General features: G+C 42.0%; 1 protein-coding gene across 2 annotated transcripts in view; it reads right to left on the minus strand.

The window, feature by feature from the left end:
* LOC139751415 (uncharacterized) overlaps window positions 1-27,477 on the minus strand; it is a 217,508-nt gene that overhangs the window by 67,891 nt on the left and 122,140 nt on the right. For both annotated transcript variants that reach the window (XM_071666807.1, XM_071666806.1), the window contains 2 exons: window positions 20,050-24,165; window positions 306-3,831 (listed from right to left, as the gene is read on the minus strand). In XM_071666807.1, coding sequence (XP_071522908.1) covers window positions 306-3,831; window positions 20,050-24,165 — 7,642 coding nt within the window. The remainder of the gene's footprint in view (window positions 1-305; window positions 3,832-20,049; window positions 24,166-27,477) is intronic.

Consider the following 27,477-nt stretch of genomic DNA (forward strand, 5'->3'; position numbering starts at 1 on the left):
CTTACACACTCAATTCCATTTCTTCCTTGTTGAAAGGGTTTAAATTCAATTGGATTCTCCAATATCCCTTCAACTTGTTGCCATGTGCAGATTATCATATAATTTTATTTTCCTTCTTAGTTGTAATGTTAGAGCTCATTCAGTGAAAAAGAGAAAATGTGAAATCAAATTAACAAAAATCTTTACATAATGCAAAATAATAGCTCATGAACTTCATAAGTCTTCCTACTTTTGATTGTAATGTGCATAAAGATAGCTAATAAAAGCTTTATAGAAAAAATTAATAATCAGAAGCAAAAACTAACCTGGAGCAGGAGAAACTGGAGAGTGTGTGTCAGGACTTAGGTCAAAGGTCATCTGTGGTGTCAGGTGCATATCCATTGGTCTAGGAGAGGCTTGTGAAAGTGAACATGGAGATGACCCATCTTCACCAATTAGCTCATTGACTCGTTTTAAGATTTGTGACTTGTTGCTACTGCTTGATTCAGAAATATCATTAAGCTCTTCTGTCTCCTTAGAATCATCCTTTTTCAAAAATGCTAACTTTTCATTAATTTTGGACAATTCTTTGAGTTCTTGATGCAACTGGATAGTTTTTGAAATTTCATTCTTCTCAATACCTTCAGGAATCTGAGAGGGATCTGATGGAGAAGTTGAAGGCTTCCCATCATTAATATCACACTGGCATTTTCTACTAACACAATCCTTGTCCTTTAAAATGTCTCTGAATAGCTGTGTAGTATCCTTCATAATGGATGAAAGTAAATTATTTGAAATGTCATCTACAAGTTTCTGTCTGTCTAAAGAGTGAGATTTTTTTCCTTTACCCTCATTTTTCAAATGTTCAGCAAAGTCTAATCTTTCTGTAAGACTTAACAAATTATCTGCTGCACAAGCTGAAGATTTAGGTTTGAGAAAAACATCTGTATCATCAAAATGGCACGAGGACTGATTGTTATGTTGTAGAGAACTTGAAAGACTGTTAACAGCATGATTAGAAGGTCCAGTCTGTTGAGAAACTTTAACTGCTGAGAGGCATAATGAATGACTTCCATTATGTGAATAACCTGGGAAACTAGCATTTGCATGAAGAGAAGATTCAGGTTCTACTGAAGCTTCTTTATCTGTATACTGGCACAATGAATGGCTGGAATTTGATTCTTCCTCCTGTTTGCTATGACTGAATGAGTGGTGAGATGAGTTGTTTATTCCAAGTGCCTCGAGACTATCTTCCTCAGTTGCTATTTCCTCAATCCTTTCCTCAGCTATTTCCTCCACAATACTTTGTTCTGCACTTGTATCCCTGTTTTGTTCTGTAAACTCCTCTACCGTAAGAGCTTTAACATCCGGCACTGGAAGAAATATCTCTAACTTTCTTTCACCCTCAGTATGGAGGAGAAACAAATTGGAGTCTTCAACCACTTTCATTTCATTTGACTTAACACTAGCATCTCTGCTCTGGTCAACAGCATCTTGCTGTGGCTGTAATGAACTCATTTCAGCTGAATTGGTATCATCTCCATCTTTCTGCGATGAATCAACTTTCTGGGGGCTATGGACAATCGTTTCTGTACTAGAGGCTTGAGATGGAGAGTGGTCTGTATCAAAACTAGAGTCCTGTGACAAGGACTTCTTCAGAGGAGTCTCAACAGAATGTTCAGAAATACTTTCACCCTCAAAGCTGTATTCCTCTGATAATGTTTGAGATGTCTTTGGTGATTCATCCTCTTCTTGGGGTAAAAATTCTTCTCTAAATGACTTCTTTTCAGATGAACACTCTTCAATACATTGATTCAATTCCTTGTTTTTAAGGAAAGAAACAGTATCCAATTCTTTCCTAAATACCCTTCCTGACTGACTTACCTGTGACTCCAAAACTGACTCAGGTGTCTTTAATTTGGATGAGTCAGACTCTTCTACTTTAATCTGGGACTTTACCAAAGACTGACCTGATCTACAGTCTTCTGAGACCAAAGAGAAGTCAGATACATCTGATTTTTCTGGACTTGTCATTACTGATTCAGAAAGTTTAGATTTCTTTGTCTCAGCAACTTGTGGTTTCTTGATGACAGGTTTGACCATAACAGCTTGTTGTAGTTCTCTGGATTCCTTTTCAAGTTCCATTTTTGCTTGCTGAATATATGCATCATATGTGGATATTTGCTGCCTGAGTGCACGTTCCTGAGAAGCTAGACGTTCCCGCCGTAACCTTCGTTTTTCTTTTTTCAGTCGTTCAGCCTCTGCTCGTCTAAAGGCTAACTGTTCCTTGAGTGCTAAGAGTTTCCCTTCTCCATCAGATATATCTGAAGCAGTTTCTGTTTGTGATAAGGTAAATGAGTCATCTGATTCACTAGAATATCGCCTGTGCTGTCTATGAGGTGACCGTGGTGACAGTGGCACTCTAAGGGGAAGAGGAAAAGCTTTGCCTGACGATATCTTCTGACTAGATGATCTTACTTCTGATCTTATACTGCTGGATCTTGTTTCACTTCCAGATGTAAGTTCACTACCAGACTTGGAAGAACCAGAAGTTGTTCTCATTTTCAAGTGTCCTGAGACTTCTTCTGGCAGTAATTCAGATTTAGTCAGTGTCAAATTAACTGACCCTACAGATCCAGATTTCATACCAACAGGTGACTTTATAGATTCTGACATCTTTTCAACAATGTCCGATATAACAGAACTTGACTTTTCCACTCCTTCTGAAGCTTTATCACTAAGTTTAATACCACTTTGACATCCTGAGGATTGTAAAGTACGTTCATCTGAAAAAAGGGTTTTGATGGAACTACTTTTATCAGTTATTCTACAGCCTCTATCAGTATGAGACCCCTGTACTGTCATTGAACATGATTCCTTAACATCATCAACTACTGTCTTAGAAGAACTCTGAGGTGAGCTGATCTGTCCTTCACTTGAGACTTCTTCTGGGGGTGCTGACATTTTTGAATCACTAATCTCTAGCAGCACCGATGTCACAGCATGGAAATTTCCATAAGATGAACCTTCATGCTCAGATACAGAGGATGCCAAGTCACTTTGAGATATGGGTTCACTTCCTCTTCCTTCTGGCAGAAAGCTTTGACTGTCAAGCATTTTATCACTAATGCTCTCTTCAGGAACAGAGCCTTCTGCTGATGTTCTATTGCTGAATACATATACTGATTGTGAAGAAAGAGAAGTGGGGCTCTTATCTCTTTTGTCTCTTGATCTTTTGTTTAAAAATTCTCCCTTCCTTTTAGATTTAACAAAATCTTTTTCATGGCTTTCAAAAGGAGACTTGCTTTTCAATCTGAGAATTTCCCTATCCTCATGAAGCAACTGTTGTAATAAGGCCTCACTTTCTGCAGCACGTCGCTTTTCTTGTATTCTCATTGAAGCAATCCTCTTTCTTTCTTCAGAATGGGATCTTCGTTTCTCTCGGCCACCACCATCTGAAGGACTGCTTGATCCTGTATCTCTTCCTTTTGCTGAAAGATGAGGTGATATGTCGTCTTGAGCATCGCTCGATGAAGTTATACCCACTTCCATCATTCTCGGAGTCAACTGAGGAGAGCCTGGGCTTGGTGAGCGCCCTCTTGAATTATTAATGTACCCTCTTCCACTAGTCCCTAACATGTTAGTAGTGGTGGCAAGCAAGTGATGATGCTGAAGAAGCATTAATCGTCTTTGCTGTGCAGCAATATTCTGTGTCTCAATAAGACGCTTTAGATGTGCCCGCTGTTCGCGTAACTGGAGCAGAACAGCACGTTGACGTTTTCGCAAGCCTAATCCACCCTCTGACTGTAATGCTGCCAATTTCCATCTAGCCTCTTCAATCAGTGACTGCTCCTGTAAAATGAAAACAACCATTACACATGACAACATGATCTGTCTATGGAAAAACTCATGAAATGTGTGAAGTTGAATGAAGCTAATACAAAAAAAATACATATGCAGTATCATACACATTCACTAATATATATAAAACTAAGAAGGGCATATGATGGAGTTGATAGAGATGCTCTGTGGAAGGTATTAAGAATATATGGTGTGGGAGGCAAGTTGCTAGAAGCAGTGAAAAGTTTTCATCGAGGATGTAAGGCATGTGTACAAGTAGGAAGAGAGGAAAGTGATTGGTTCTCAGTGAACATTGGTTTGCGACAGGGATGCGCGATGTCTCCATGGTTGTTTAATTTGTTTATGGATGGGGTTGTTAGGGAGGTGAATGCAAGAGTTTTGGAAAGTGGGGCAAGTATGCAGACTGTTGTGGATGAGAGCTTGGGAAGTGAGTCAGTTGTTGTTTGCTGATGATACTGTGCTGGGGGCTGATTTGGGTGAGAAACTGCAGAAACTGGTGACTGAGTTTGGTAAAGTGTGTGAAAGAAGAAAGCTGAGAGTAAATGTGAATAAGAGCAAGGTTATCAGGTACAGTAGGGTTGAGGGTTAAGTCAATTGGGAGGTAAGTTTGAATGGAGAAAAACTGAAGGAATGTGGATGTGCTGGAAATGAGATGTTTGAGGACAATATGTGGTGTGAGGAGGTTTGATCGAGTAAGTAATGAAAGGGTAAGAGAGATGTGTGGTAATAAAAAGAGTGTGGTTGAGAAAGCAGAAGAGGGTGTTTTGAAATGGTTTGGTCACATGGAGGGAATGAGTGAGGAAAGATTGACAAAGAGGATATATGTGTCAAAGGTGGAGGGAATGAGGAGAAGTGGGAGACCAAATTGGAGGTGGAAAGATGGAGTGAAAAAGATTCTGAGTGATCGGGGCCTGAACATGCAGGAGGGTGAAAGACGTGCAAGGAATAGAGTGAATTGAAACGATGTGGTATACCTGGGTCGACGTGCTGTCAATGGATTGAACCAGGGCATGTGAAGCATCTGGGGTAAACCATGGAAAGTTTAGTGGGCCCTGGATGTGGAAAGGGAGCTGTGGTTTCGGTGCATTATACATGACAGCTAGAGGCTGAGTGTGAATGAATGTGGCCTTTGTTGTCTTTTCCTAGCGCTACCTCACGCACATGTGGGCGGAGGGGGTTGCCATTTCATGTGTGGCGGGGTGGCGACAGGAATGAATAAGGGCAGACAGTATGAATTATGTACATGTGTATATATGTATATGTCTGTGTATACATATGTATACGTTGAGATGTATAGGTACGTATATGTGCATGTGTGGACGTGTATGTATATACATATGTATGTGGGTGGGTTGGGCCATTCTTTCGTCTGCTTCCTTGCGCTACTTCGCTAACGTGGGAGACGGCGACAAAGTAAAATAATAATAAAAAAAAGAAGGGCAGGAGTGGGGAGATTGGACATCCTTCCCTCCTGTATTACTTTTCAAAAGAAGGAACAGAGGAAAAAGCCAAGAGAGGATTTTTTTCCTCTGACTCTCTGTTATAGACACTGCTTATGCAGGAATCAGTGAATTAGTACAAAAAGGAAGAAAAATAAGAGAATAGATATCATCATTCGAAAACAATCAAGAAGATTATTGGTCTATCTATCTATCTATCTATATCTCTGATGCCTATTCCCTCCAGGAACTCCCATCAAGAGTCTCCACTTATCCTTACATGCCTTCCTTGCATACACTATTCCACACATTCTTCCACCAGTTCCCTCCCTCCAGTATTATTCCACTCTATTTCCCCAAGTCGCAGCTGGTCTTCCTCTTATGCCAACCCCTTTAAATGTATTATCATACAATTCCCTTGTAAACTTGCAGACTTGTACTGTTTCCACAACCCCAAACCATCTCAAAGTATTACATTTCACCCACACTACCACTCCACAATTCACTCCCTTTACATTCCCTGCCATACCACATCTCTCATACACCCCCATTTCTTTCTTCATCCAATCTAGTCACATCACATGCTCCTCTCAGATAGCTCATTTCCACAGCCTGGATTCTTGATCTCTGAGACTCATTCTATGTCCATATTTTGACTGCATAGGTAAGGGTTGGGACGACTATGCTGTCCCTTAATCCTCTCTTCACTTCCATACTTATACCTCTATTCTTCATCACTCTATTAAGGACCCAATGACTCCTCCCCTAAACTGCTCTCTCCCTTATCTCACCTTCCATATCATCAAACTTGTCCAAGACAGTTTCTACATACTTAAATTCTCTCACCTCTTCCAGTCTTTCTCCCCAATATCCAAAACACAGTTTAGTACACTTTCTTCTTTCACTCTGTATGGTTTACAAAATCTACACTTTCACCCTGTTTCTTTTCAAAGACCATTAATTTACCTTAACTTGCATTCACTTTTGATCACCTAAGCATACACACATCAGAAAATACACTTACAACCTTCTGCAACTCCTCTTCATTCTGTTAAAAAAAAAAAGCATCATTAGACTTCAATATTTTTCCAGTGACTTGTATGTCTTGTGAGGAATGATTATCATAAAATCTTATTGAGGTTATCTCCTTATTGAGGTTATCTCAGTCAATCATACTGCAGTGCCAATGACATAGAAATGGATTGAGTCACTGCCTCTAAAAGTACCGAAGGTGTCTTTTCTAGATTTCCTCCAATGAGAGGTTTCTGGGGAAGCTAGCTAAAGTTGAGACCACCTACATTACGTCATATGCTCTAGAATAAAACCCTGGTTGAGCAAACATGAAGTTTCTTAATCTACATAGAGATACTTCTTGTTGAAAGGGGTTTTTAGGTGCTCAAATTTATGATTCCCTTGGTAAGCTTCGGTGAGCTCAAAAAGATCTTATTCAACTGTGCGTATGGCATAATGCAATCCTGATGAAAACTTACACGAATGGATGATGAATTCATTCTTGGCCATAAGTCTGGGGTCTTGGTTTATAATGACCTATAAGAGTTCATCAAAAACAAGAAGATTCTTGTGTCTAGATTAATCATTTATTCATTTATTTATTATACTTTGTCACTGTCTCCCGCATTAGCGAGGTAGTGCAAGGAAACAGATGAAAGAATGGCCCAACCCACCTACATACACATGCATATACATACACGCCCACACACACACACATATACATACCTATACATTTCAATGTATATGTACACATACATACACAGACATACACATATGTACCCATGTACATAATTCATACTTGCTGCCTTTATTCATTCCCGTCGCCACCCCGCCACACATGAAAAGACAACCCCCTCCCCCCGAATGCACGCAAGGTAGCACTAGGAAAAGACAACAAAGGCCACATTCGTTCACATTCAGTCTCTAGCTGTCATGTATAATGCACCAAAACCACAGCTCCCTTTCCACATCCAGGGCCCACAGAACTTTCCATGGTTTACCCCAGATGCTTCACATGCCCTGGTTCAATCCAGTGACAGCACATCGACCCCAGTATACCACATCGTTCCAATTCACTCTATTCCTTGCACGCCTTTCACCCTCCTGCATGTTCAGGCCCTGATCACTTAAAATCTTTTACACTCCATCTTTCCACCTCCAATTTGGTCTCCCACTTCTCCTCGTTCCCTCCACCTCTGACACATATATCCTCTTTGTCAATCTTTCCTCACTCATTCTCTCCATGTGACCAAACCATTTCAAAACACCCTTTTCTGCTCTCTCAACCACATTCTTTTTATCACCACACATCTCTCTTACCCTTTCATTACTTACTCAATCAAACCACCTCACACCACAAATTGTCCTCAAACATCTCATTTCCAGCACATCCACCCTCCTCCACACAACTCTATCTATAGCCCATGCCTCGCAACCATAAAACATTGTTGGAACCACTATTCCTTCAAACACACCCACTTTTGCTCTCTAAGATAACATTTTTGCCTTCCACACATTCTTCAATGCTCCCAGAACCTTCGCCCCCCCTCCCCCACCATGTGACTCTCCTGCACTTCCATGGTTCCACCACCTGCTAAATCCACTCCCAGATGTCTAAAACACTTCACTCCCTCCAGTTTTTCTCCATTCAAACTTACCTCCCAATTAACTTGTCCCTCAACCCTACTGAACCTAATAACCTTGCTCTCATTCACATTTAGCTTTCTTATTTCACTTTATCAAACTCAGTCACCAACTTATGCAGTTTCTTACCCGAATCAGCCACAAGTGCTGTATCATCAGTGAACAACAACAGACTCGCTTACCATGCCCTCTCATCCCTCATCTCTAAAACTCTTGCATTCACCTCCCTAACCACCCCATCCATAAACGAATTAAACAACCATGGGGATATCACGCAACCCTGCCACAAACCATCATTCACTGGGAACCAATCACTTTCATCTCTTCCTACTAGTACACATGCCTTAAATCCTTGGTAAAGCATTTTTTACTGCTTCTAGCAATTTACCTCCCATACCATTTACTCTTAAGACCTTCCACAAGGCATCTCTGTCAACCCTACCATATGCCTCTCTCAACTGCACTCTTTTTATTACCACACATCTCTCTTCCCTTTTCATTACTTACTCATGAGTGCATGTATATACATGTGTATATGAGTGGACGGGTCTTTCTTTGTCTGTTTTCTGGCACTACCTTGCTAATGCGGGAAACAGCAATCAAGTACAATAAAAAAAATAATAACTATCATCATTATCAATTTTGATCGCCGTTTCCCGCATCAGCGAGGTAGCACCAGAAAACAGATGAGGAATGGCCCATCCACTTATACACATACATAAACACCCATACATGCATATACACACATATACATATCAATATTGTTACAAACGTGTGTGTGCCCTCACGTTTGTATATGTGTGTGTCCCTTTTTTGTGTGTAATGGTGTGATATCTTATGTTGTAGGACAACAGACAAGAGGGCCAGGGCCTCATTTATCTTGGTTTGGGTTTCACTCCCCTGGCAAGACCCTTTAGGCCTGCCGTCTTTCCTACACCCGGGGAACCAGATGGCCAAGGTCAAGAACAAGGTCATGCCAGGCCATCAATCATCCAGTTTACCACAACACTTGGACCTCTCATTTCTTCCCCGTCCGAGGCACCAGATGACTGGGGGGTCAAGATAGAAGGTCAGCTAGGAGAAATGGCTTCCTGTATATCGTCATTACCGTCAGGACAAGAGGAGTTTAGGCCTTAGGCAAGATGTGGACTGGGCATAAGATCCTCCAGCCAAGCAGGAGTGGCACTATGAGCCTCTTCTCCAGTCACAGCCAAACCTAAGACCCTCCAGCCAAGTAGGAGTGGCACTATGAGCCACCCTCCTTCAATCACAACTGTATCTTAAGCCTCTAGCCAATCAAGAGTGGCACTGTGGGTCACCCTTCACCAATCCCACCTGAGACTAGGGCAGCAGGGAAGGGCAGGCTACTCCTGGATCGCTCCTCCCTGCAATAAAAACCTGACACCCGCTGAGCCACGATTTCTCTCTACCCCATAGCCCAGCAAGTCAGTAACTGTTTTCCCCCTTTTGTCTCAAGCCCGTAGCCTACGATCAGTGGCGCGCTATATAAACTCTACGGTGGTGAACCACCTCTGTCATTTAGTTTTGAGTGTCATAGAATATTGTAACTTGTTACAGAAGTGTCCAACGAATAAGTGTATCTTGAATCATGTTGCTAGAGTCAAATTGTCATAAAGGAAAGAGATCTCCTGGTTTGAAATCTTACCTGGAATAGTGAACTCATGTTCAGTGTTAACGTAAATGATTTGTGCCTGATTAATGTGCTTCTGTTATTTTGTACTCTTTCGTTCTTGGATTATAAGCAGTTTTAATGCCGGTGTTTGATTTAATACCATGACTTTAAGAAAGTGTTATCCGTGTGTGTAGTTGACGATCCTTCCCAGTAAGAGGATTTGTAGCATAAGAAAATTGGTGACCTTGCCAGGATTTTGCTTGCCTTAACAGAATCTCTTGCTTCGATTCATTAATCATGCCGCTGACCAGTTACGCTGACAAACATTTCAGTTGATCTGAGCCCTCTCTCGAGGACATTAAATCTTTAGCAAGTTATAAGTTGAAGCTCGTTGTGGATAGGCTCGGAGTGATTCATGACTGGAGTGCTAATAAAGTACAGTTGGAGACTTTATTAATAAATCAGTTTGTTGGCGAGCAGATCGTAGATGCTGTGCCTGATGTTGAAATTAGCGTTGACAATACCATCCCATCACTGAGGGTCACCGAAGCCTTGATCCCTCCCCATCTCTCTAATGATGTTAATGTTAATCCCGAATACTTGCAGTTCCAATAAGAGATAGCTAAGATCAATGCACAAGCACAGGTGCAGGTGCAGAAGGACCGGACTGAACTACCTAGGATCAATGCACAAGTGCAGGTGCAGAAGGAACAGACTGAACAAGCAAGGCTAGCTATAGAACAAGAGAAATTATGATAGGGTCCGCCACAATCAGAACCAGTGTTGTCTCAGTTGAACAACATAGAACTTGTACCAAAGTTCTGTGAAGATGACGTGACTACCTTTTTCCTTAAGTTTGAGCAGACTGCCCATCAGTTCTCTTGGCCGAAGTCATCTTTCATGGCTGTGGTACGTCCCCACCTCGTTGGTAAGGCTAGGTCCGCATCCGCCTCAATGACTAGTGACCAGTGTAATGATTATGAGGTCGTGAAACAGGCAGTACTAAGAGCTTATCATTCAAATCCGGAAGCATACCAACTCAAGTTTAGAGCTAAAAATAAGCATCCTGATCAAGACTACGCCAATTATTTTCATAAAAAGATCAGGTTATACACACAGTGGCTACACTCTGAACAAGTTTGTCATTTTGAGGCAGTTTCAGAATTAATAATACTCGAGGAATGTAAGAACGGTGTACCCCACGATGTACTGAAGTACTTAGTTACTATGAGGCGGGGAATGTTGAGAAGGCTGGGAAACTAGCAGATGAGAGCATCCTAAATCTCAAACTTGACGTGGAGAGACATTCAAAGGGTTTTGATGGCAGAGGGAAATCCAAAAATCATGTAACCCCACCTGAATCTGCTCCCTTGCCGGTAACTCATAAAGGTCAGGGGAACAACTCCGAGAGTTAAGGTTTGTTTTAACTGTCGCAAGGTTGGGCACCAGGTGAAGGACTGCTGAGCTAGGGTGAAGGAATCCAGAGACTCTACCAAGCGTAGGCCGGTGAGTCTCTTATCAACTTTAGGGCCACCTAGTAATATAAGTGAGGCTATCCCTGCTCTTAGGGAAGTGAGGGGCTGCGAGTGTTAATCAATCTGTAGTTAAGGATCCGTTTCGGGGAAACTACAATGCATTCCTGTCTAAGGGCTATGTCAGTATCGGTGGAACCCGAAGACATGACTGTATTGCATGATTCTGGTGCACTGCAATCCCTGATGTTGGATGGCTTGGTGCCAGTAGGAGAGTCTAAGCACCGAGTCTTGCTAGATGGGCTGTTGGGTCCCAAGGCAGTTCCACTTGCCGATGTAAGTGTGGAAACAGATTTCTTCACGGGCCCTGCCCAGGTGGGGGTTGTAGATTGGTTGCCTGTCTCAGGAGTGGACTTTGTGTTAGGCAATTGTCCAGCACCACTGGTGTCAGTGAGACTAATGGAGTCCACAGAGACAGAGTGACTTCAGGAAGAGGTACCAGGGGTATTCCCCATGTGTGCAGGTACCTGGTCCATGTCCGCTAAGAAGGCAGCCTATACACCAAAGGAGACAGAGCATGAGGTGGAAAGACTGCAATCACTCTCCAAGAGTGAGAAGAGTGAGGTGGAGCTGGCTGATACCTTCTTTGCTGGTTTAGACTCTGAGCCAGAGTGGATGGATGAGGCTGATGATTTGTCTCGGCAGAATCTGAAGAAATTACAGCGCCGAACCAGAGTTTGAGAAACTGTTTGAGTCGACTGAAGAATCAGCTGACAGTTATTACCTCTGGGATGGGTTGTTAATGAGGAAATGGTGACCGGTGTTCTGTAATGGGGAAGACGAAGAGTGGCAGGCAGCCCATCAGGTTGTGGTGCCGCGTCCCTACAGAAGGGAGATTTTGAAGCTTGCGCATGACTCAAGCTTCGCTGGTCATTTAGGGGTGAGAAAGACCCTGGAACGAGTGTGGCAGAATGTATATTGGTCTGGTGTCTGCCGGGATGTCACTCAGTATGTAAAGACGTGTCATACAAGTCAAGTGTATGATGGGAAAGTCTAATCAGAAGCTTAAGGCTGCTCCCTTAGTTCCTATTCCCCCATTTGAAGCTCCGTTTGACAGGGTCATAGTTGACATTGTGGGCCCATTGCCAAGAACCTCCTCTGGTCACTTACATTTTAAGTATTACTGATATAGCCATGAGATATCCCGAGGCAACACCATTAAGAAGCATGAATGCCAAGACTGTTGTCCGGGAGCTACTTAGCTTCTTCACAAAGTTTGGACTGCCCAAAGAGGTGCAATCTGATCTGGGATCCAATTTCATGTCCGGGACTTTTCAACAAACCCTGAGGGAGCTGGGTATCAGTAAGATTATTTCCACTGCTTACCACCCTCAGAGTCAGGGCGCATTGGAACATTAACATTCCACCCTGAAGTCCATGCTAAAGAAGTACTGTGCTGACAACACTTAGGACTGGGATAAGGGACTCCCATTTCTTCTCTTCACCACAAGAGAAGTGCTGAATGAGTCTCTAGGCTTTCCCCCTTTGAGCTGATGTTTGCCCACGAGGTGTGAGGGCCTCTCAAGTTACTGAAAGATGTGTGGCTGAACAAGAGCGAGAGTGTAGGCCTGTTGTGCTCCAGCTAGCGAGTTAGAGGAGAAACTTTAGAGGTGTTTGGAAGCCACTCAGGAGAATTTAAGACTCAGTATGAATGAAGAAATGGTATGACAAACGATCTCGATTGAGAAGGTGTGAGGTGGGAGATGAGGTGTTGCTTCTATTACCCCAGCCAGGACAACCCCTAGCTGCCATTTTTCAGGGTCCCTACACCATTATCCGAAATGAAGGAGACTCAAGTTACCTTGTCTCTACCAACAAGAGGTGCAAAGGCTGGTAATTATGCTACGTCAACATGCTTAAACCATATTTCAATCTTGATCCTCCCCCTTTGGAACCGACTGTACTAGTCTCCATCATCCAACGTCCAGTGGTAGCTGTATGTGACGGGGACCACGACCCAGCCACAGGTGCCTTGGAGACTTGGGAACTGGACTGAGGCGCAGACGGGAAGTGGGAGGCAAAACTTTTGCACCTAATGGAGGAACAACGTGTGCAAATGTCTGCCCTACTGTCAGAACACCCAGAGATTTTCCGAAGCACACCTGGACAGATCTCACTCACAAGTCAAGATGTAGACGTGGGAGATGCCTGGCCTGTCAAACTAGCTCCTTACTGGGCGAGTCCACAATGAGCAGCCATCCTTCACATGAAGCCGAACTATATGCTTGAGCACGACCCGACTGAGCCATGTCAGTCAGAGTGGAGCTCCCCTGTTACTCTCGTACCCAAGCCTAATGGGACCTATCGGTTCTGTATTGACCACCACCGGGTTAATGAGGAGACAAGAACTGATAGTTATCCCTTACCACGTGTGGAAGACTGCATAGATCGTGTTAGCAATGCTTGCTTTCTGATGAAATTGGAACTCAGAAAAGGGTAGTGACAGATTAGATTAACAGAAAAAGCATAAGACATCAGTACCTTTGTAGTGTTATGACGGACTTATAAGTGTAAAGTGATGCCTTTTGGCATGAAGAATGCCCCTGCCACATTTCAATGACTTATGGACATCCTCATCAGAGACCTGCCTGGTTGTGTCGTCTACCTGGATGATACTGTGATATACGGTCAGAGTTGGGACGAACATCTACAGAGACTTGACAACATTCTGACTGTCCTGAATGAGGTTAACCTTGTTCTCAATTGGGACAAATGCAAATTTGTGAAGGACAAGGTGCAGTATTTGGGCTCTGTGATCAGTCAAGGTGAGCTAGCCCCACCGACTGCAAAAGTCCAGGCTTTATCCCAGACAGGTACCCCCCCCGATCTAGAAGAGAACTGAGACTTTTATGGGTATGGCTAGGTACTATCGGATGTTCATTGTTAATTTTGCAACACTTGCAACCCTTGTGACAGATTTATTGAAGAAAGATGTTAGATATGTTTGGAATGAACAGTATGCGACAGCTTTTCATAGTTAAAAGCCATACTCTGTAATAGTCATATTTTGCAGGCTCCTGATTTTGACCAGCCATTCAAGTTAGCAGTAGATGCCAGTAATGTGGGAGCCGGTGCTGTCCTCTTGCAGGAGGACGCAGAGAAGGTTGACCATCCATAAGATATTTTAGTAAGAAACTTAATCAAGCCCAAAGGAATAATTCCACCATTGAGAAGGAACTTCTGTCTTTAATACTTGCATTGCAGCACTTTCATGTATACTTGTGCCCTTCAGGCAATATCACAAGGGTGTATACTGACCAACACCCACTCAAATATGTTAACAAGTTCCAAGATAAGAATCAAAGGTTAACTAGGTGGGCCTTATTCCTTCAAGAGTATAATTTAGATATTCACCAAATTGCTGGTGCACATAATGTGCTAGCAGACTGATTATCCCGCTCTTAAGGTAAGAAAATTTCTATTCCAGAAATCTCCTTTAAGGAGGGGGGTGTTATGAACATGTGTGTGTATGCCCTTATGTTCGTATATGTGTGTGTGTCCCTTTTTCCTGTGTTATGGTGTAAATGATATCTTATGTTGTAGGACGACAGAGAAGAGGGCAAAGGCCTCCGTTATCTTGGCTTGGGTTTCACTCCCCTGGCCAAACCCTTTAGGCCTGCCGTCTTTCCCACACCCGGGGAAACGGATGGCCGAGGTCAAGAACAAGGGTCACGCCGGGCCATCAATCAAGTTAACCACAACACTTGGACCTCTCATTTCTCCCCTGTCCGGGGCACCAGACAACTGGGGGGTCAAGATGGGAGGTCAGCTAGGAGACGTGGCTTCCTGTATATCGTCGTTACCATCAGGACAAAAGGAGGTTGGGCCTTAGGCCAGACGTAGGCCGGACCTAAGATCATTCAGCCAACCAGGAGTGGCACTATGAGCCCCTCCTCCAGTCACAGCCGAACCTAACACCCTCCAGCCAAGTAGGAGTGGCACTATGAGCCACCCTCCTCCAATCACAACTGCATCTTAGGCCTCTAACCAATCAAGAGTGGCACTATGGGTCACCCTTCACCAATCCCACCTGAGACTAGGGCAGCAGGGCGGGGCAGGCTACTCCTGGCTCGCTCCTCCCTACAATAAAAAACCTCTGACACCCGCTGAGCCACAATATCTCTCTACCCCATAGCCCAGCAAGTCAGTAAGTGGTTTCGCCCTTTTGTCTCAAGCACATAGCCTACGATCAGTGAAGTGCGCTATATAAACTCTACAGTGTTGAACCACCTCTGTCATTTAGTTTTGAGTGTCATAGAGTATTGTAACTTGTCATAGAAGTGTTCAACGAATAAGTGTTCTTGAATCATGTTGCTACAATCCAATTGTCATAAAGGAAAGAGATCTCCTGGTTTGAAATCTTACCTAAAATAGTGAAATCATGTTCAGTGTTAACTAAATGACTTGTGCCTGATTAATGTGCTTCTGTTATTTTGTACTGTTTAGTTCTTGGTTATAAGAAGTTTTAATGCTGATGTTTGCTTTAATCCCATGACTTTAAGATAGTGTTATCCGTGTGCATAGTTGATGATCCTTCCCAGTAGGAGAATTCATAACAATATATACACATATACATATGTATATATTCATACTTGCTTGCCTTCATTCATTCCTAGTGTTACCCCACCCCAAAGGAAACAGCATTGCTACCCCCTGCTTCAGTGAGGCAGTGCCAGGAAAACAGACAAAAAGGGCACATTCGTTCACACTCAGTCTCTATCTGTCATGTATAATACACCAAAACCACAGCTCCCTATCCAAATTACCATTTCCTGTGTCAGCAAGGCAGCACCAGGAAACAGATGAAGAACAACCCAGCCACTCATATACACACATACATATATATATATTTATATTTATTTATTTTGCTTTGTCGCTGTCTCCTGTGTTTGCGAGGTAGCGCAAGGAAACAGACGAAAGAAATGGCCCAACCCACCCCCATACACAATGTACACACACACACACCCACACACGCAAATATACATACCTATACATCTCAATGTACACATATATATACACACAGACACATACATATATACCCATGCACACAATTCACACTGTCTGCCCCTATTTATTCCCATCGCCACCTCGCCACACATGGAATACCATCCCCCTCCCCCCTCATGTGTGCGAGGTAGCACTAGGAAAAGACAACAAAGGCCCCATTCGTTCACACTCAGTCTCTAGCTGTCACACAATAATGCCCGAAACCACAGCTCCCTTGCCACATCCAGGCCCCACACAACTTTCCATGGTTTACCCCAGACGCTTCACATGCCCTGATTCAATCCACTGACAGCATGTCAACCCCAGTATACCACATCGTTCCAATTCACTCTATTCCTTGCTCGCCTTTCACCCTCCTGCATGTTCAAGCCCCAATCACTCAAAATCTTTTTCACTCCATCTTTCCACCTCCAATTTGGTCTCCCACTTCTCCTCGTTCCCTCCACCTCTGACACATATATCCTCTTGCTCAATCTTTCCTTACTCATTCTCTCCATGTGACCAAACCATTTCAAAACATCCTCTTCTGCTCTCTCAACCACACTCTTTTTACTAACACACATCTCTCTTACCCTTACATTACTTACTCGATCAAACCACCTCACACCACATATTGTCCTCAAACATCTCATTTCCAGCACATCCACCCTCCTCCGCACAACTCTATCCATAGCACATGCCTTGCAAACATACAACATTGTTGGAACCACTATTCCTTCAAACATGCCCATTTTTGCTTTCCGAGATAATGTTCTCGACTTCCACACATTCTTCAAGGCTCCCAGAATTTTCGCCCCCTCACCCACCCTGTGATTCACTTCTGCTTCCATGGTTCCATTCGCTGCCAGATCCACTCCCAGATATCTAAAACACTTCACTTCCTCCAGTTTTTCTCCATTCAAACTTACCTCCCAATTGACTTGTCCCTCAACCCTACTGTACCTAATAACCTTGCTCTTATTCACATTTCCTCTCAGCTTTCTTATTTCAAACACTTTACCAAACTCAGTCACCATCTTCTGCAGTTTCTCACACAAATCAGCCACCAGCGCTGTATCATCAGCAAACAACAACTGACTCACTTCCCAAGCTCTCTCATCCATAACAGACTGCATATTTGCCCCTCTTTTCAAGACTCTTGCATTCACCTCCCTAACAACCCCATCCATGAACAAATTAAACAATCATGGAGACATCACGCGCCCCTGCCGCAAACCAACATTCACTGAGAACCGATCACTTTCCTCTCTTCCCACACGTACACATGCCTTACATCCTTGATAAAAACTTTTCAATGCTTCTAACAACTTACCTCCCACACCATATATTCTTAATAATACCTTCCACAGAGCAGGTCTCTATCAACTCTATCATATGCCTTCTCCAGATACATAAATGCTACATACAAATACATTTGCTTTTCGAAGTATTTCTCACATACATTTTTCAAAGCAAACACCTGTCCACACATCCTCTACCACTTCTGAGACCACACTGCTCTTCCCCAATCTGATGCTCTGTATATGCCTTCACCCTCTCAATCAATACCCTCCCATATAATTTACCAGGAATACTCAACAAACTTATACCTCTGCAATTTGAGCACTCACTCTTATCCCCTTTGCCTTTGTACCATGGCACTATGCAAGCATTCTGCCAATCCTCAGGCACTTCACATGAGTCATACATACATTAAATAACCTTACCAACCAGTCAACAATACAGTCACCCCCTTTTTTAACAAATTTCACTGCAATACCATCCAAACCCACTGCCTTGCCGGATTTCATCTTCCGCAAAGCTTTTACTACCTCTTCTCAGTTTACCAAATCATTCTCCCTAACCCTTTCACTTTGCACACCACCTTGACCAAAACACCCTTTATCTGCCACTCTTTCATCAAACACATACATATACATATCGACATATACACGTATGTCCTCTTTGTCAACCTCTACTCACTCATTCTCTCCATATGTCCAAACCATTTCAACACATCCTCTTCTGCTCTCTCAATCACACTCTTTTCATTACCACGCATCCCTCTTACCCTTTCATTACTTAATTTAATACCCATTTTACTGACCAGCCCCTATGAGAGGATGAACATCTGGGCCAGAGATATGCATAGATAGATAAAACAAATGGGTTTAATGTGGACTAGTTGCTGGTTGCCATGACCAGGATTTGCACTCCTATGGATTCGTCCACAGGCAGCCAATGAATGCACCACAGTAAGTTACACTAACTGCTACACCATGGAGATCCACAAAACTTTAGAATCACATTTTTTTCCATCATTTTGTTATTCTGACTCCAGAAACGTAATGGTTTCCCTGAAAAACAGGATCTATACCTAAGTATAAAATGGGGTCGATATTTGAAATTTTTTATTTATTTCATTTTGCTTTGTCGCTGTCTCCCGTGTTAGTGAGGTAGCGCAAGGAAACAGATGAAAGAATGGCCCAACCCACCCACACACACATGTATATACATACACGTCCACACACGCAAATATACATACCTATACATCTCAATGTATAAATACACACAGACATATACATATAAACACATGCACATAATTCATACTGTCTGCCTTTATTCACTTCCATCGCCACCCCGCCACACATGAAATAACAACCCCCCCCCGCATGTGCACGAGGTAGCATTAGGAAAAGACAACAAAGGCCACATTCGTTCACACTCAGTCTCTAGCTGTCATGTATAATGTACTGAAACCACACCTTTCCACATTTGAAATTATCTACATAAAACAACCTTCAAGCTCTCACTAATTAATAACAAAAGAAAATCTGTTACTCGTGATAAACCTGTACCTTGCAAATAAAAAAACTGGCTGGAGTATATCATAAGCAACTAAGAGCACGCAATATATATATCTATAATTGAGTTTGGTAAAGTGTGTGAAAGGAGAAAGTTAAGAGTAAATGTGAATAAGACCAAGGTAATTAGGTACAGTAGGGTTGAGGGTCAAGTCAATTGGGAGGTGAGTTTGAATGGAGAAAAACTGGAGGAAGTAAAGTGTTTTAGATATCTGGGAGTGGATCTGGCAGCAGATGGAACCATGGAAGCGGAAGTGGATCATAGGGTGGGGGAGGGGGCGAAAATCCTGGGAGCCTTGAAGAATGTGTAGAAGTCGAGAACATTATCTCGGAAAGCAAAAATGGGTATGTTTGAAGGAATAGTGGTTCCAACAATGTTGTATGGTTGCGAGGCGTGGGCTATGGATAGAGTTGTGCGCAGGAGGATGGACGTGCTGGAAATGAGATGTTTGAGGACAATGTGTGGTGTGAGGTGGTTGGATCGAGTAAGTAACGTAAGGGTAAGAGAGATGTGTGGAAATAAAAAGAGCGTGGTTGAGAGAGTAGAAGAGGGTGTTTTGAAATAGTTTGGGCACATGGAGAGAATGAGTGAGGAAAGATTGACCAAGAGGATATATGTGTCGGAGGTGCAGGGAACGAGAAGTGGGAGACCAAATTGGAGGTGGAAAGATGGAGTGAAAAAGATTTTGTGTAATCGGGGCCTGAACGTGCAGGAGGGTGAAAGGAGGGCAAGGAATAGAGTGAATTGGATCGATGTGGTATACCGGGGTTGACGTGCTGTCAGTGGATTGAATCAGGGCATGTGAAGCGTCTGGGGTAAACCATGGAAAGCTGTGTAGGTATGTATATTTGCGTGTGTGGGCGTATGTATATACATGTGTATGGGGGTGGGTTGGGCCATTTCTTTCGTCTGTTTCCTTTGCGCTACCTCGCAAACGCGGGAGACAGCGACAAAGCAAAAAAAAAAAAAAAAAAAAAAAAAAAATTGATATGCAGTTTTAAAATCAATAAAAGCATAATCACTTTTGTTCAATATGACCTGCTAACCAAATCTACCACTTCCTGGTGTATATCAAACTAAATATGCAGTCAACTTTTACCTGCAACTTAAGAAGAGCCTCCTGATGCTTGATTCTAACCTCTTCTTCCTTTTGCAAAGATTCCACTAAGTTCAGTGTCATTCCCAGAGCACTTCCTCCATCAGTAACTGCCCCAGTCAATCCACTTCCAACCTGAGATACACTCTTGTAACCAAAGTGGTTCAGGATATTACCTGAAGATACAACAAGGGTTAAGTCTCGCTGACTCTGCCCTTGTAACTGTGAAGTTGAGGATGTGCTTGAACCATCACTTCCAGATTCAACTTCAAATGATTCTGAGTATGAATCCACAGTTTCATTTTCTTCCTGTCGAGCTGTTTTCCGCAGCTTAGAAGAAAATGTAGTGACAGTATTAGCTGATGTCTGTGTGTTATTTTTCTGTGATTCAAACAATTCTTTACCTTGAGCAGAGCTATTCTGAGACATATAATGTTGCTTTATACTGTTCACTGAAACAGAAGAAGGGGCAATTGGAATAGATTCCTCAGCTTTAGATAGAAGTATTGCTCCACTCTTTACAGAGCTACTTAGCAGACTGACAGTGTCTGATTGTGACTTTTCTTCATTTACTGCTTCTGACAAGCTCTTTGACTCTAAATCTTCTGACACAGGAGGACATTCTGACATTTCCTTCCCAGATTCTAATCTTGACTCACTAACAGCTTCAATTTGAGACATCTCATTCTTCATCAATGAATTTATGGTACTTACTGCTCCTGATACAGATTGCAGGGACCTAATATCTTCCGCATGATCGTTTTTTATATCTTCAGATAGTACAGAACTATTTGCAAGAGAAAGATCTTCCTTCACTATTAAATGGGAAAGGTTCACTTCATTGCTTTCACTAATCAATGTGGGATTATTACTCTTTCCTGTCAAAACATTTTCTGTCAAAGAAATTCCACCAGATTCCATTTCTGAGTCTATTTGTTCTTCAACAGAAATACTGAGGGATGAATGAACTGATGAGGGTAATTCTTCTCTATAGGAGCTCTTTAAATTAGTTTCACTTAATTTCTCCGAGCAAGGTAAGTACTTCTTATTACTGGATGAATCATGAGATCGAGATCTAGCACTTGAAGATTCTGTAAAGGATGAAGTATACTGCTGAGAACCTAATATTGATGATGAAATAAGCCTTTCATTCAGAGCCATCAAACTCTGAGATCGTAAGCTAGCACCAGAGGCTCTCTGCACTGGTCTAAGTTGCTCCCACTGGGATATTGTTGCCCCAACAGCAGCAACTGCTGCTGCTGCTATAACATCTTTTTGATTATTACTTGACTCTGGAACTTTCTGAGTAGCATTTGAGAGGACTTGCTCAGCTCTCGCACGAACTTCCTTTTCTAACTGAATGAAACGATTTCTGGCTTCCCTTTCCATTCTCTCAACACTCCATAACACATCATGTTTCTTGAATTCTTCTTTTATCTCTTTTTCTTGTTCTTTTTTTCTCTTTTTCACTTCCTTTCTCTTTCTATCCACTTCCTTTTTCTTACTCTCTTCATAAATTTTCTGCTGAGCATCCACCTCTCTCTTTTGCTGTTGGACAGCCAAAGACTGAGACAAAGCAAATGCTTCTTGTCGACTTCTAGTCAGAACATCAAGTTGTTCCACATTATGCAACTGTTTAAGAGCTTCACCAATAGAGTCTTGGTACATAAGTTCTGCATTCAGTCGAAGCCTGAGACTTGCAGGTGCAAAGTGAGGGCCTTTGCCTAGCAGTTTGTGGGGTGCTGATATTTCCTCCACCTTGATAGATTCACTTACATTGGAAGATTCTACTGAGCTTGATGATTCAACCATATGTTTCTCTTCAGAGGTTGGCTCATGTGAAGTGCTGCATGTATCAACAACGTGGTTCTTTGATTCTTGGGTGAAATTCTGCTCTACTTCCTCTAACAAACCCTCCTCCAGTGTTTCCTCAAGCTTTCCATGTTGCTCCTCCTGTAACAAAATATCATCTGAAGAATTCTCTGCCTTACAGTTAAATGTAATGGCTTTTGAGTCCGTTTCCTCCTGGCTAATGTTACACTCTCCATCCAAAACATTTGATGCTTGTAATGCTAATATTTTCTTTCCAATGAATTTCTTCCTCAAGTCAATAAATTCTAGTCTATTTTCATTAACAAGACCCTCCCCAAAAGTAGTTTTCTTTTCCTTATTGATGTTTTCTCTCACTGTCATGGAATGGTTGTTATTTGTGAAATTTGTCTGAGTTTCCTTTTCATGGACACTAACATCTTGTATTTCCTCTAAGTCTGATAATGGTCCCTCAGTTAAAGTGACATCAAAATGCGTTTTCTCCAAACAGCTTAGATCTTTTTTGCTGCTGTTATCCTTACTTTTACCATGCCTCTCAATTCTATGGTCATTCAAAATATCATTCCCCTTCTCATGGGCAGTATTCCAGTTTTGAACTTCAAGCTCCTTAACTTTACTCTCAATGAAGTTTTCTACATTCCCGGTTTCACTTAAGACATAATAAGGTTTAATCCACTCTGGCAAATCTGATCTCTTGAAAATATACTGAGAATCATTTCTGAGCTTAAATTTCCTTTCTTCTAGTTCTGTTCTAATCTTCTGCCAATCAATCTGCTCACTTTCCCCCTCAATGGATGAACCCTTTTCTTGGTCAAGGTCACTCAATGTTCTACTGAAGTAACTGCTCTTGAATAACTTATTTCCTCCTAAAGCAAGAAAATTTGTGTTGTTTTGTAAACTTTTAGTTTGCTGAAATGCATTTACCTTTTTTATGAGCCTCAAAGGCTGCTTTTTTAGCAGTGTGCATGTTATTTTCCTGACCCGGTAACCCCTATATGCAGCTTGGATAAGAAGGGCTGCCTTTTCCATCTCGTTTTCTTTTGCAGGTACACAAAGATTTGTTGACTGGTCTTGATCTAGTTTCCTAGACTGTAATGGAGAAGCAATAAAACAATGTTCTGAGGTCTGCAATGGCAATCTATATATGTTTCCTTGTTGAACTTGTTGATTATCAATATTTTGTCCAACATTATAACCTGGTAGGGAAGACAAATCCTCTGCCTCTGGATAGGTGAACCCCATTTCAGTTGCAATTCTAATACTGCTACCACCAGACAACTGCAACATTGGAATATCAGGAGGAATTAACTTAGGTAATTCTTTACCTGATGGTTCAAATAGTTTAACCATTGAGGACTGATCCTTCTTTTGCAATAATGTCTTTTTCTTATTCTCCTGAAGTGCATAATTTGCATCTTTCAAGATTTCTTTTTCTTTTATACTTTTAGAATCACCTTGATTGGTGTTGGTCATAACACTGGACCCTTCTTGAGTTGCTGATGCATTAGGCAACATTGTTTTCATTTTGGCAATAAGTTCTTCAACCGAGAGAGCTTCTATCTGTGAATAAGGGAGAGGCACTCTTGAGGAACTTCCTCCATCACCTCTATCTTTAACCATAGCTAACCATTTTGCATGTTTTGAAGTCTCCTCTCTGCTGCCAGTAGGTTGTATTGCTTGTGATAATGATGCATTTATAGACACTTTACCTCTCTCATTAATCAAGCATTGCCTGAGATTTTCCTCTTCCTCAGTAATCTGACTACTTAGTTTCTGAGCCATCTGACTAAGAGAGATAATTCGCTGATTGGGTGCCAGTTCAAGACTTGAAACAGCTGAAGGTGTATCGCTACTCTTTGACTCATTATCAGATGAATTACATGACACAGATGATAAAGATAAGCTGTCCAAAGATACAGAAGAAGATCTAACCCGTCTCTCACACTCCTCCACAGTACGACTCACGATGTCACTGATACTATCACTATCGCTAATAGACTTTTGTTTATTCTTTCTTTTCTTGTCTTTTTTCCTTCTTTTCTTTGCAGCATTTTCTCTGGATGCTTCAACTTTTTCAACAGAGTTATAACAAATATGCTTCTTTGTTTCCTGTATATCTAATTTTGTGATTACTTCATGCGCTCTGTGATAATTTTCTGTTTTACAAGGAGGCGCACGGACTGCCTTGTCATCAAACAGTAAATCTTTTTCAGTAGAAGGATTCTCAAGATGAGCTTCATGCCAACAGTCTTCAGTACAATTCCAGTTGGGTGCAGCTTTTGGATGAATCTGAAAAATAGAATACTATGTGAAAGGGGGAGTGAAACAGTACAACATAAGAGCATAAATGCTAAATCAATTAAAAAAAAAAAAAATGCGACTGAATTACAATATCACCTACTTTTTCTCTTGTAGCATAACTCTCAAAATAACTAATATTGCAAATTGTCTCATAAACTATATTCTGAAACTCCATACTACTACATCAAATACAATGTTCTTTTTTTCCCCCAAACATATTCGCCATTTCCCGTGTTAGCAAGGTAGCATTAAGAACAGAGGACCGAGCCTTAGAGGGAATATCCTCACTTGGCCCCATTCTGTGTTCCCTCTTTTGGAAAAATAAAAACGAGGAGGAAGGATTTCCAGCCTCCATTCCCTCCCCTTTTAGTCACCTTCTATGACATGCAAGGAATACAAGGAAAAGCCAAACAGGTATGAAAGGAGAGAAAGAAGAAAATTTTGAATGTTCATCAAGAAAGTATGAGGAGAGTTAAAACTGGATGGAAGAAAACCTTGGATAAAACTAGATGAAGTTAAAATTTGAGAAATGAACACTTATTCTTATATAACAGAATAAGTGTTCATATTTTTCAAATTTTCACTTCATCTAGTTTTTTCCATCTAGGTTTTCTTCCATCCAGTTTCAACTCTCCTCATAATTTCTCGATGAACAATCAAAATTTTCTTCTTTCTCTCCTTTCATACCTGTTTGCCTTTTCCCAAATTAACAAGGTATCCCATTAGCAAAGGAGGAAATGTTTCCATCACTCCCATCCACTCTCTATCTGTCATGTACAATACAGCAAAACCAGAGACCCTTATCCAAAACCAGGCCCCAAAGACCTTTCTGTAGTTTACCCTGACCCCTTCATATCCCCTAACTTTTATTCTGTTGAAAGCTCATCATCCTCTTTATAACAAATTGCTCCAATTCATGTGATCCCTTGCACACCAAACACCCTGCCGGATATTCAGACCCAAAATACTCATAGTATCTTTCACCCCATCTATCCACCTCCACCTTGGTTTCCCTTTTTTAATGTTCCCTTCACTTCCTACATATATACCCTCTTAATCATCCTCTCCATAGATCCACACCATTTCAGCATACCCTCTTCAGCTCTCTCATATATACTCCTCTTACCACCATAACTCTTTCATTATCAACTCTCCTCCCCAGCAGACTGTCCTCAGGCTTTTCATATCCGACACTTTCACCTTCTTGCATACTTTTTTATCTGGGTCCCATGCCTCATATCTATACAACACCAGTGAACCACTACACCATCAACCATACCAATAATGACCTCTCCACACACTCTTTAATGTCCATTCACCCACCCTTGGGCTCACAATAGTTTCCAGAGTTCCATTCACCACCATATCAATTCCTAGATATCTAAAACATCCTACTTCCTCCAATCTCTCTCTATTCAAAGTCACACTCAAAATGTTATGTCTCTTTCGACTGCTAATCTTTATACTACACTCAAAATGACCAGTCTCTTTCAACTGCTAAACTTTATACTCTTACTTTTTTCATGTTTCCTCTCAACTTTCTCCTTTCACACACTCATCCTAATGCAGATATCAGCTTCTGCAGTTTCTCACTTAAATCTGCCACCAGCATCTATCTATTTGTATCCCTGACACCCATTCCCTCCAGGAACTCCCATCAAAGGGGTAGCCACAGCAAAAGAGTCTCCACCTGCCCCTGTCCTTACATGCATCCATCGCATGCACCATTCCATGCATTCTTCCACCATTTCTCTCCCTCAAGTACTCTTCCACTCTATTTCCCTTTATTACATGTGGCCTTCCTCTCACACCAATCCCTTTCATCCTACCTCTCATATCAACCCGTTTAATCCTACGATCATAAACTCTCCTTGTAAACACCTCGTCTTGCATTCTTTCCCAAACCACTGCAAAGTATTGTTTCACCCACTCAACCACCTCACAGTTCATTCCTTTTGCATTCTGTGCCATACCAAATCTCTCATACACCCCTTCATTTCTTTCTTAATTCCATCAAGTCATACCACATATTCCTCTCAAATAGCTCATTTCCACAGCCTGGACTCTTGACCTCTGTCCACAATCTGGCTGCATAGGTTAAGTTTGGGAGGACTATGCTGTCCTTTAATAGTACTTTCTTCACTTCCATACTTACACCTACACCCTTTATTATTTCATAATGGGACCCAGTGACTCTTTTACCCTGCAATGCCCTATCCCTTCAGCCATCCTTCCATATCACCAAATTTACCCAAGATAGCTCCCACATGGAGAGAATGAGTGAGGAGAGATTTACAAAGAGGATATATGTGTCACAGGTGGAAGGAATGAGGGGAAGTGGGAGACCAAATTGGAGGTGTTAGGAGGGAGTGAAAAAGGTTTTGAGACATCGGGGCCTGAACAGATAGGAGAGTGAAAGGCGTGCGTGCAAAGAATAGAGTGAATTGGAACGATGTGGTATACCGGGGTTGACGTGCTGTCAATGGATTGAACCAGGGCATGTGAAGCTTCTGCGGTAAACCATGGAAAGTTTTGTGGGGCCTGGATGTAGAAGGGGACCTGTGGTTTTGGTGCATTACACATAACAGCTAGAGACTGAGTGTGAACGAATGAGGACTTTGTTGTCTTTTCCGACTGCTCCCTTATGTGTGCGTGCGCACGCGTGTGCGTGTGAGCTGTTTTTCATGTGTGGCAGGGTGGCAATGGGAGTGGATAAAGGCAGGAAATAAGAATATGTCTGGGGAGTAAAGTCAGGGGTTAGTGAGAGGACAAGAGCAAGGGAAGGAGTAGCAATACTCCTGAAACAGGAGTTGTGGGAGTATGTGATAGAATGTAAGAAAGTAAATTCTCGATTAATATGGGTAAAACTGAAAGTTGATGGAGAGAGGTGGGTGATTATTGGTGCATATGCACCCGGGCATGAGAAGAAAGATCATGAGAGGCAAGTGTTTTGGGAGCAGCTGAATGAGTGTGTTAGTGGTTTTGATGCATGAGACCGGATTATGGTGATGGGTGATTTGAAAGCAAAGGTGAGTAATGTGGCAGTTGAGGGAATAATTGGTATACATGGGGTGTTCAGTGTTGTAAATGGAAATGGTGAAGAGCTTGTTGATTTATGTGCTGAAAAAGGACTGATGATTGGGAATACCTGGTTTAAAAAGCGAGATATACATAAGTATACTTATGTAAGTAGGAGAGATGGCCAGAGAGCGTTATTGGATTACGTGTTAATTGACAGGCGCGCAAAAGAGAGACTTTTGGATGTTAATGTGCTGAGAGGTGCAACTGGAGGGATGTCTG

This window comes from Panulirus ornatus, chromosome 11 (genome assembly GCF_036320965.1).
Source record: "Panulirus ornatus isolate Po-2019 chromosome 11, ASM3632096v1, whole genome shotgun sequence".
Classification (NCBI taxonomy): domain Eukaryota; kingdom Metazoa; phylum Arthropoda; class Malacostraca; order Decapoda; family Palinuridae; genus Panulirus; species Panulirus ornatus.